At 41.0% G+C, this 12,133-nt stretch overlaps 1 protein-coding gene across 1 annotated transcript in view; it reads right to left on the bottom strand.

Annotated features, from left to right (window-relative positions):
* CFAP61 (cilia and flagella associated protein 61) overlaps positions 1-12,133 on the bottom strand; it is a 300,780-nt gene that overhangs the window by 282,611 nt on the left and 6,036 nt on the right. The window contains 4 exon segments of the mRNA XM_063113349.1: positions 5,316-5,442; positions 5,560-5,627; positions 6,441-6,517; positions 9,552-9,699. Coding sequence (XP_062969419.1) covers positions 5,316-5,442; positions 5,560-5,627; positions 6,441-6,517; positions 9,552-9,699 — 420 coding nt within the window.

Here is a 12,133-nt window from a genome sequence, read left to right as displayed (position 1 = left end):
ATCCACTCATCCAATGATGGACATTTAGGTTGGTTCCAACTCTTGGCTATTGTAAAGTGTGCTGCGATGAACATTGGGGAACAGGTATACCTTCGACTTGATGATTTCCATTCCTCTGGCTATATTCCCAGCACTGGGATAGCTGGGTCATATGGTAGATCTATATGCAATTGTTTAAGGAACCTCCATACCATTTTCCATAAAGGCTTTACCATTAGGTAGTCCCACCAACAATGTATGAGAGTTCCTTTTTCTCTGCAACCTCACCAGCATTTATCATCATTCACAGTCTTTTGGATATTAGCCATCTTAACTGGAGTGAGATGGCATCTCAGTGTGGTTTTGATTTGCATTTCTCGAATGTTGAGTGATGTTGAACATTTTTTTCATGTGTCTGTTGGCCATTAGTATATCTTCCTTTGAGAAATGCCTATTTAGCTCTTTTGCCCATTTTTTAATTGGGTTACTTGTTTGTTTTTTTTTCTTGTAAAGTTGTTTCAGTTCCTTGCATATTCTGGATATTAATCCTTTGTCAGATGTATATTTTGCAAATATTTTCTCCCACTCTGTTGGTTGTTTTTTAACTCTGTTAATTGTTTCTTTTGCTGTGCAGAAGCATTTTAGTTTGATATAATCCCATTTATTTATTTTTCCTTTGGTTGCCCATGCTTTTGGGGTCATATTCATGAAGTCTGTGCCCAGTACTACTTCCTGAAGTGTTTCACGTATGTTTTCTTTAAGAAGTTTTATTGTTTCAGGGTGTATATTTAATTATTTAATCCACTTTGAGTTGATTTTAGTATATGGTGAGAGGTATGGGTCTAGTTTCATTCTCCTGCATATGGATATCCAGTTATCCCAGCACCATTTGCTGAAGAGGCAGTCTCTTCCACACTGTATAGGCTTGGTGCCTTTGTCAAAGATCAGATGGCAATAAGTGTGTGGGTTGATTTCTGGATTCTCTATTCTATTCCATTGATCAGTGTGTCTGCTTTTATGCCAGTACCATGCTGCTTTGGTTATTATAGCTTTGTAGTATAGTTTAAAGTCAGGTAGTGTTATGCCTCCAGCTTTATTTTTGTTTTTGCTTAGAATTGCTTTGGCCATGTGTGGTCTTTTGTTATTCCATATAAATGTCTGGATAGTTTTTTCCATTACTGAGAAAAATGTAATTGGAATTTTGATGGGGATTGCATTGAATTTGTATATCACTTTGGGTAATATGGACATTTTCACAACGTTGGTTCTTCCAATCCAAGAGCATGGGATATCTTTCCATCTTCTTGTGTCCTTTTTAATTTCTCTCAGCAGTGGTTTATAGTTCTCATTATAGAGATTTTTCACATCCTTGATTGGAAGAACTAGCCAGAGCAATCAGAAAAGAGAAGGAAATAAAGGTCATCCAGACTGGAAAAGATGAAGTCAAACTGTCCCTGTTTGCAGAGGGCATGATCTTATATATCGAACAGCCTAAAGCCTCTACAAAAAAAACTCTTGGAGTTGATAAATGATTTCAGCATAGTTGCAGGATACAAAATCAACACACAAAAATCACTAGCATTTCTATTCTCCAGTAGTGAACATGCAGAAACAGAAATCAAGAAAGCTTGCCCATTTACAATAGCCACCAAAAAAATAAAAGTTAGGAATTGAGTTAATCATCTGTGCATTTTAAATTGCCAAATCTAATGGCCTCTTTTTCATACTCAAATGATTTCATTTCCCTGCATTTTTGGCCACTTAAGAATCTTTGACTTCTATAACACTCCTCCACCTCTCTTCCAGTTTGCTTTCTTATTATTAAGTGCTCACTGTTATCTTTCAAAATTATGCCCTGGTACTCTGCTTTTTCACTTTAAAATCCCCCCTGAACAAGACAATCAGCTTCATTTTCAGGATCTTCCCATTTAAATACATATCAATAACCTGCAAATCGTATATCTATCTACAACCTGGTTTCTCACTCAATTTCTATTTCCAACTCTCCTGTCCACCTAAATTTATTATTTCTACTTTAAGCCAATGAAATTACCATTCCCCTAAAGCTTGAAGGCCCTGAGTCACCATTAACTCATTCTCATCCTTCAGCTTCTCCATCCAACTGGTAACCAAATCCCATGTTCCCTCTAAAACATCTCTCTGCATCTATGCACCTACCCTGATCCTTCCCCAACCTGGGTCTCTGTGACCTGTCACTCCGTGAAGTCTAGCATGTAACATTTCTTGGCCAGACTGATCTGTGTTCCTCCTCTATCAGCCACTGTCCACATGAAAATCAGTTATCTTTTAAACATACAGATTATATCCTGCCTTTCCTTTTCAGTGCTCCCTGTTGGCTCCAGGATAAAGTGTCTGCATTCCAGTTCTACCTTTGCTACCCAGTGGGCTGCTGTTTCTCCTCACACCTGGAACTGCAGCCACACCTGCCTACCTGCCTATTAATGGGTATTCCAGGGGCTTTCCTCCTGCACACCTTTGCCCATTCTGGCTGAATTCTGACTTATCCTTCCAGATCAGATTCAGAGGCTACCTTCTCAGCAAAGCCTTTTTTCTTTTAAGTAATCATTTAATTGAGGCATAATAACATATAGTACAGTGCACAGACCTTAAGAGTGCAGTTCAACGAGTTTGTACAACTGCACACACCCCCATCGATACACAGAGCATTGCCATCACCCCAGAATTCCATCTTATCCCTCCCACCCACTCTCACTCTTCCTTCCACCAGAGGCAAACAACCATTGATCTGATTTGTTTCCACAGATTAGTTTCATCTGTTTTGTACATCATGAAAGTGGAATCAATGGTATATGGTTTTTGCTTCTATGTCTGCCTTCTTTCACTCATAAACTTTCTGAGACTGATTCCTGCTGTTGTAATATAAGTAGTTTAATCTGTTCAATTGCTCAGCAGGATCCATTGTGTAGATGTACCACGGTTTGTAAGTGTAAACAACATTTACTTCTTCATGGACATTTAGAGTTTTTGGGGGGATGGACGGGTTGCAATGACACTGTCTTCTTCTCTCTCTGCACTTCCCTCTTCTAAGCTACACAGCATTAACTTATTGTACATGGGTCTCTCTTCCCCACTTTACTCTAAGCCCCTTTGTAATAATAATATTTAATATCTCTTGGGCACTTATATGTGACAGGAAGTGTGCTAAGTGTTTGATTTTCATTAGCTCATCGATCATCACAACAATACCATGCTATAGACAATATGCTTACACCCACTGACAGAGAGGAAGCTGGGCCCTGGAGAAGTCAAATTCCTTTTTCAAGTTAACCCATCTCGTGAGGAGTAGAACCAAGATCAGAATCAAGATCCATCTGATGCCAGCATTGCAAACTCTTAATGGTGATGCCATAATACTACATGAGACGGTCAATAGGAGGCTCTCACTTTTTAAAAAGTTAAATTCAATACTTTTCTGAAGAAATTCAGCACTCATCAAATATGGCAGTGGTTAATCCAAGAAGACACAATCTATTCTTCACTGATAAGCCAAGCAACCACCCTTGTGAAATGGTTTCATAATGAATTCTTATTTCAAAACAGCCCTTCTATTTTGCTCATAATTTCATGAGTCAGAACTCTGGCAGGGCTCGGCTGGGCAGTCCTCACTTGGGGTCTCTCATGCGGCTGCAGTCAGATGTCACCTGGGCTGGATGTCATGATGGCTCACTCACACAGCGAGCAGTCCATGCAGACTGTCAGCAGGAGCCCAGCTTGGACAATCGACCCTGCACCAACACGTGGCCGCTCCAGCCCAGCAGTCACAGGGCAGTCAGAGGCTGATTTCTTCCCGAGCAAGCATCCTAAGAGAAACAGGCAGAAGCTTCCCAGCCTCGCAAGTCCCAGAGCATTTCTTCGGCCATGCTCCACTGGTCAAAGCAGTCACAACGAACCCAGCTTCAGGCAGAAGAGATGAAGACACCAGGGCTTGATAAGAGGAATGGCAAGGTCACATCACAGGGGAGCTAGTAGGGTGGACGATGATGTGGTGGCTATCTTTGGAAAACACCAGCTGCCACAGCCCTCTCCTCAAGATGGTCCGATTTGGGGCAGTCACACAGGACACTGATGGTAAAGACCTTCAATTTGGAAAATTCCTCTTTGGGATCAATAGCATCCTCATTCACTGAATGTCAGAAAATAGGTGGGTTTTACTGGGAAAAGTAAATAGGCAGATTCATTTTTAAGTTTGTTCATTTAAAAGTTAGTTTATTGGCATGGGACCAGGAATGTGTGTTTTCAGAAACCCATAGTAGTAAATGTATAACTTTACAGCCATGTTGAACAAAATGAGTATCATCAGATAGTTAATTTTGCAATTTATGCCATCAAGGGGAACTGTAAACATCTCCAAATGAAGTAATGCTTATGAGTATTGTAAAAATTACCTAATCCACATGAAAAAATACTCAACATGACTAATCATCAGGGAAACGCAAGTTAAAACCACAATGAAATATCATCTCACTCCAGTTAGAATGGCTATTATCAACAAAACAGAAAATAACAAATGCTGGCAAGGACGTGGAGAAAAGGGAGCTCTCCTACATTGTTGGTGGGAGTGGAAATTGGTACAGCCACTGTAGAAAGCAGTATAAAGTTTCCTCAGAGAACTAAAAATTGAACTACCCTATGACCCAGCTATCCCACTACTGGGTATATTCCCAAAGGAAATGAAATCAATATATCAAAGAGACACCTGCACTCCCATGATCATTGCAGCACTGTTTACAATAACCAAGAGATGAAATCAACCTAAATGCCCATCAAAAGATGAATGGATAAAAAAAACTGTGTTATATATATATACACAATGGAATACTATTCAGCTATTTTTTAAAAATGAAATACTCTCATTTGCAGCAACATGGACGGAACTGGAGACCATCGTGTTAAGTGAAGCCAGACACAGAAAGATAAAAACACCACATGATCTCACTTACATGTGAAAGCTAAAAAAAGGTAGTTCTCATAGAAGTAGAGAGTAGAATAACAGTTACCAGAGGCGGGGTGAGAAGGGGGACTGGGGGGGAGGGGAAGTGGTGGATTAATGGATACAAAGCTATGCTGTCTACCCTAAGTGAATCAATGTACATCACATGCACATATTAAAACAACACACTGTACCCCAAAATATGTACAAATAAATGTTAAAATATATATTTTTAAAAATTTAATCCAAGCTATGATCACTTAGAGTAAAAACTGGCAATTTAAATAAAGCCTCTTGTTAAATTTAAAGACTCTTCACTGTCTCGGTGAAGCTTAGGTTACACAAGGCACTGTCCAAACTGTACCTGGCTTTGCAGATGTGCAGCCGAGGGTAGTGGCTGTGCCTGTGACATATATGCACTACAAAGTCCTCCTCATATGTCAGACACAGAACATTCCCCACTTGGTCAAAAACAGTTATGAGAGTTGAGCTTAAACCACAGAGCTAAAGAAGTTTGGCCTCATTTTATCAAGGAATAACTTTGGGACTTCAGAAGAAAATATAGTTTTCATTCTACTGGGGACAGGAGGTAGCTGAATGGGCCTTACCTAGGCTCATGTAGGATGGCACTATGAGAAATATGAAGTGCAGTTCTGGCACCACCTTGAACACAGTCCTGGCAAGGAAAGAGAAGGTGGGACGGGTATTAATAGCAAAGCAATTCCATTAGCTGGTACCTTATGGAGACAGATGCTGTCGCTCAAAAAATGAGGTGTTCATAAACCTACATGGGCTCCTTTGCTCCTTGCCTGCAAAGGCAAGAACATCTTCAAGGCAATTTCTTTTTTCCCCTCTACTTTGCCCTAGATTCCAAAAGGCCCCTTTTCTATCTGTCCCATGGAGGCAGAGAGAATAAAGGGTGCCATGTTCATATGACACACCAGATTTCTGCTAATATTAACCTTTGACCTGGCATCTGGACATTCTGGTGTGACATTACAAAGTGACGTGAAAGCAGAGGCCACCACCCCCAATGTCTGTGCAGGCTGTCGGGGCTGCATCACTATGACTCAGTAGTTCTGCTGAGCATATTTTGGTGCAACCTCTTATTCAGGAAGCTTCTGCAGTCTGTCATGTTAGTCAACATTTCTAAAGATAAGATTGAGGAAAACTATTTTTAGAAACATCCAAGCTTGTGACTTTACTTTTCCCCACTCCCCCCTAAATTAATTTCTTTAAATGACTGCACCACCTGTTTGCCTCAAATGAGAGCAGTTAGAGATGCACACTGAACAGAGAATGGACTCAAAGAATTAGATCATTTTCTTTCAGAAATACCACTGCTATTCAAAGTAAATGCTTTAATATCACCACAAATTACAAGCAAATTAAATCCACCCCCCCCCAAATTTCACATCATTTTAAAAATATTTCAAAACTACCCACGGGATCTCTTTCACGTTCACCACTGCAAGGCCTGTCCACTCACCAAATGATCTTTTTGCAACAGCCAACGGAATACTCATCCATGGCTGCAAAGAGGTGCATGAACAATGTATTCAGAGGCTGCAGGAGGAAAGAGAACACAGATTAAAGGCTGAATCAACATTCAGGCTAGGGCAGGGCAGGGCAGGGTGGGAGGAGGGTTTCAGAGCAGCCATAGACACAGAGCTGCTGGCATATGTGGGTGATATTTTATGTGTAAGTGATGTTGAGCCATCTCACTGACTCTCTTCATGGCCTTCTGTCCTCCTAGATCAGAATTATTCAAGGAAACAGGATTCATAAATGAGTCCAGAGCACCTGGCCCTTCCTCCTGCTTTCACGGATGGGCTGTGGGCAGGGAAGAGCCTGCAGGAGAGTGAAATCGATTATTAACTCAGTAGCCTTGTCCTCAGGGGTGTCTATACCAAGTGAAAGACAATCCCCCTTTTCCCAAGGCTCTCGAGTCAGCAGCTGCTGCTCTATTCATGCAACACAAGGGAAAGATTCTCTTATGAATTTAAAGGATGGAAGGCAAATGCCACGTTATGAATCCAATGGCTTGTTTTGTTCGACATTCCCAGGGTCAGAATCAAATTTTAATTACTCTGGAGATTCAGAAAACCTGGGAGATGAAAACTCAAAGTAGCAAGATCCTAACATGACTTTCAGGTTAAATCTTCCAGGTTGTTAGAGAACCTTGTCCCATACTTCTGAAGACTTTTTTAGTAGCCTAAATAATGAATAGTAGGTATATACATTCATACATTGGTCTGCTAAACTTGCTACCCCTGTGTTTATGAGCAAATCTTCAAATTCTAGAAATAGTGCAAATGTGAGGTCATTGCCAGTGAAGGTAGTGCTTGCACCTAGATCCAGGCAGTGGGAGTGCTGTCTGTATTTCTTGTCTGTAATTTTCTCGATGGGCTTGGTTTGCCAGTTGTAGGTCTGTGTGCCCTGTCTCCACTCCTGTTACATTGGGTGTGACTCAGAAGCACTCAGAAGGAAATGGGCTGTGCATAAAATGGTAGAAGAATCAGCAGTTTGATTCACCAGCTTGAGAACTTTCAAAAGGCAAATACACAAACTCCAAAGTCCAGACAACAAGAGCAATGACAATGACATGATTTTAAGCACTTTCTATATATTAACTCATTTAATCCCACAACAATCTTACCAACATTTACTTTATGTTCTGAATAGGACCAGCCTTAGAAGCATATGGTTTATTACTTGCTTGATTTGCCTTCCAAGTCTTCTTCTCCTTCAGAAATATTACAATTCAAGATTTATTCTTTAGCTTTAAAATACAAATCATCACACCAGTTGCAAATACCACTGGGATAGATAATACAATAAGCCTTAAGGCTCTATACCAGTGCTGCACAATAGAAAAATAATATGAGCCACAAATGCAAGCCACAAATGAAATTTTTAATTTTCTAATAGATATATTAAAAAAGAATAAAGATAAAAAGGTGAAATTAATTTTTAATATATTTTATTTAACTTATATTTGAATTATCATTTTAACAAGTAATCAATATAAAAAATTGTTCAGGATATTTTACACTCTTTTTCTTTCCTACTAAGTATTTGAAATTTGGTGTATATTTTATCCTTATAGCAGATCTCAGTTCAGACTAGCCACATTTCAAGTGTTTAACAGCTACCTATAGCTGGTGGCTACCATATTGAACAGCCTGGCTCTGCACTGTTGTAGGAAGTAGTTTAAAAAGAAATAATCTTAAGAGAAAAAGAAAAGAAACAAAAGGGAAAAGAGGTTATGAATAATTTATCATTTATAATTACAATTTATAATTTTCAAAAAGTCAAAAATCATGGCCCTAATGCAGACATAAAATGAACACATGGCAGAGATTTATTCAACTTAACTCATCAATTAATGAGGCAACTAGTGAGATGATAAAAAATGATTTCCCTGCACTTGAGAAGGTGGATACTTCAGATGACTTAATAAGGGAATGTAAGAACAAGATTGCTGGGTTAGATACAAAACGGCTCACATCTCACGGGGCCATAAACCATAACCTTTGAGGTTAGCTCTTTCACCAGACAGGAATTACTGACATCTCAAATGGACAAAAATCTGTAAGTTAACAACTGTTCCTACAGAACTATAAAATACCCAGTCAATGGAAAGTCAATCAAAGGTACAAGCATTGACTGAGAGAAATTTTTTGGTCTATTTCTGAACTTGGGATAGCCTTTTTGACAATGATCACTGGGTGTACAGGATGGCAGAGGTAAGAGAGAGCACAGAAGGTAAGGGGAAGGCCCCATCCAGCTGAATAGAGGCTGAACAATTTGCTCAGGGGCATGCATGTGTGCACGCACATGCACACCATGAGAGAGGGGTGAATTCACTCATGCACTCGGTTGGCATCCCCACTTTTTCTTACATCCAGGCTCTAGGGACATACCACTGAATTCCACTGACAGGCGAGGGCACTGCCCAGAGTTGCAGCCTCTGGCTCTCCATAGAAACTGGGGCTAGTCTTTGGCCTGGCTCTGGCAGGCTGTGTGCAGGGAAAGCTCAGACTTGGCACCAGGTACCCAGGCCAGACTCCTAGGAACCACTAACCTAGCTCCCATTAGCTGACAGCATGCCATGTGCCCACAGCTAGAAGGCATCAAGTAAGCCAGAGTCTACAGGGCATGCTGGAAATTATAGAGTGTGACATAAGTCTGATGCTCTGTTGTCATGATTACAAGGGCAAATGAATAGCAGGCAGGTACCCTCTGAGCATATCAAAGACTTCAGACACCAACACCCGTAGAATGATGTGAGAGCTGGAACATGTTTGACACACCCCCTTACTCCTGCTCCGAGCCCTCATTAGTAGAGGATGTCTGGGCCTTGCCAGCAGCTGGCTGATTTGCCTCCTACCTACCCGTGCCTGTCCCCTCTGGCTTCTTGCTCTCCACCCTCCTTTCCTCCTCACCAGCCAACTTCATTTTTAACTGTCAAGGTATCGTATACATACTTTCTGTTTGAGTTTTGGACTGCTTGGCCCCAAACTGAAAAGACATTATTGCAAACACAGGTCTTCACAATTAAGGCTGTTCTAATAAGCATTGTGCGGTGAGTTCTTACTGTGCATGGGATTTCACCATCGAGCTCCCTGAACACTGAAACCCAGTCATCCTGCTTGGCAACATTCCAGTTGGGATAGTCCAGGAAGGTGGCCTGGTCCATGATCTCCTTGTCATTGCAGAGGGTAATAGCAAGGTTTGCCTTTTCTCTGTGGAAATGATTAAAATTGCACACATGATCAAGATCAGCAAAAGTGAGACAAGGACATGTCATTCTCTCCCTCCTCTGGCCGCTGGAGCTCAGTGGCTGCTGCATGGTCTCATAATCTTTGGCAAAGGTGGGAAGGATGTTGCAGCAACTTTGGGGAAGATCTTTCAGGACATCTGGTGCCATCAACTAAATTTCTATTTAAAATTGCACTTTATTAGAAAGGTGTTATGTTTATGATATCAAGTGTCTAATACCCTTCCCTTGGAGATTGGCTCGGAAATGTATTTGAGGGCACTGTTTTCCCTATCCTCTCCATATTGCTAATACTATTGTGTTGGCCTAAACGTGTACAGTTATGGTGGCCACTTGTCCCTCTTTGCCCAGGACTGAAGGAGTGTACACGATATGGGACTCTCAGTGATAAAACCAGGAAAGTTCTGGGCAAACTGGGATGAGCTGGTTACCTCCAAACAGGCACAGTAGCAAAGCTAAGAGTTTAGCTTCATCCCTATCAGCATTCTTAAGAAGCAATTTCTCCAAATCCTGAGCCCTGTCCCTTAGCTAATTGATTCATATGGAATCTGATCTTCTGAGATATCACTTGATCCAGCGGCAAAAATGGAGACCCTGAGGGGTCTTGCTTAAGCTAAGGCAACCCAGCAAGTTAATTAAGCAAAAAAAAAAAAAGAGAAGCAGGACTTCCACCTCTTATTCTGGTGGTTGTCTTGATGACTCCAACCAACTGCTGTCCTGTCCTATGTCCTACCAAGACAGCAAGAGCTATGACTTAGAGAAAGTATATAGTTCACCATATGGAGATCCATTTGCCTATAAATTGAAATGCAGTTTTCACTTTTTCAGCAAAATGAAAACTACTGGTATCCTAATTTGGAAGGAAAAATATTTAAACATTCCCTCAAAAAAAAAAAAAAAAGAAGGTAGGAGTTACCCATTTTCCTTATTGAGGAGAATAGGGGAGAAGAAAGCATATGACTGAAGAAGGAAGAGGAGAGACAATGAGAGAATAGAAAGAAAGCTATAGATGTTTCCCAGTTACATTTTTATCACAAAGAAATACACTGTCAGTGCAGACAAAATGAGAAAATACAAGAAAAAAAAATAATTGGAAAATCGCCTTTAATACCACCTCCCACAGATAACCAATCTGTGCCAACAGTTTGGTTTCTATTTCTCCAGACTTATCTTTTTTTGAAGGTTGAAATGTACTTTGTGTGTTTTTAAAAACGGAATCACACGATCCATATGGTGTAGAGCCTGCTTTTTCCCACCTGGTGACGTGTCATTTACTAGAGCAACTCACCAAACAGCAGGCTCTCACACACGGCACTTCCTGCTTTATTTTTTCTTTAAATCAATACACTTTGGGCTGAAATAAGAACATTTTAATAGGAAATTTACATGAGTACCTTAAATAGAAAACCAGTATCCCTTGCTATACACAGTAGGTAACTATAAAAATATAGCATTTAAACCAAAAATTGCTCATGCATGTATCAAGTAAAATCACCTAGGATACCACCAGATGGATGGACATTGTGCTCAGGATGTCAATCTCAGTGCCTATAGCCACTGTCCCCTCTCACAGGAAGTCACAGGCAGCCACATATGATCACACCCTTCAGCCACAGGGGAATGAACTAGGGGCACCTGGCCTGAAGGCCCTGCCCAGACACTGGCTATCAAGGAAAGAGGCAGACCCCAGGCTGTCCCTTGGGTTTCTAGAAAACAGTGTCCACACAGGGGGCTCCTTAGCAAGTGGACGCAGCCCTGCAACCTCTCCCTGTCTGATTAGCTGAAGGCCTTACCCCTCATCCCACCTGAGGCATCCCCCTCCAGCTCTTGGACTTCTGGGCTTCTCTGCCTTAGGCACCCAGAGCCATAATCAGTGGCCTGAAGCTGAGAGTCCTCCCTCTAATTCAGATGAGAAAATGCCCATGGCACAAAACCCTGTACATGTCAGCTCTGATGACAGTGGTGGTGCCTCCTCTAGTGGAGGAGGAGGTGGGCAAGCATTGGGCACTGCCATCCCCTCAGGGAAGCAAGGGACAATGTGTTCCTGGAATCCCAATTCTAACTTGAAATGTATTTATTCATGGGAGACTTAGGATGGTGGTTGGGTTCTATAGCACAATTAGCAAAGTACTATACCGCACAGACATTATAGATTAAATAAGCTTTTGTGGGTTGCCCTGGGAAGCCAGCCACAAATAACTTTGTTTCAATGGGAAAATGCACTACAGTTTCCGAATAGCTGACTGTAAAAAATAACTTTTGCAGAATTATCCTTTTGTGTATATAATCTCCACTTCTTATTACCTCTTAGCCATTAAGTCCTCTACAGGACTTAATCACCATGGGAGCAAAAAAGGGAGAGATGAGGAAGAAAAGAGTAGAGAGAGAAGGCATGTTTT

The sequence above is a fragment of the Cynocephalus volans genome, chromosome 11 (genome assembly GCF_027409185.1).
Source record: "Cynocephalus volans isolate mCynVol1 chromosome 11, mCynVol1.pri, whole genome shotgun sequence".
Classification (NCBI taxonomy): domain Eukaryota; kingdom Metazoa; phylum Chordata; class Mammalia; order Dermoptera; family Cynocephalidae; genus Cynocephalus; species Cynocephalus volans.
Note: the sequence above shows the minus strand (reverse complement) of the source record. Positions and strands in the feature narration are given on the sequence as shown.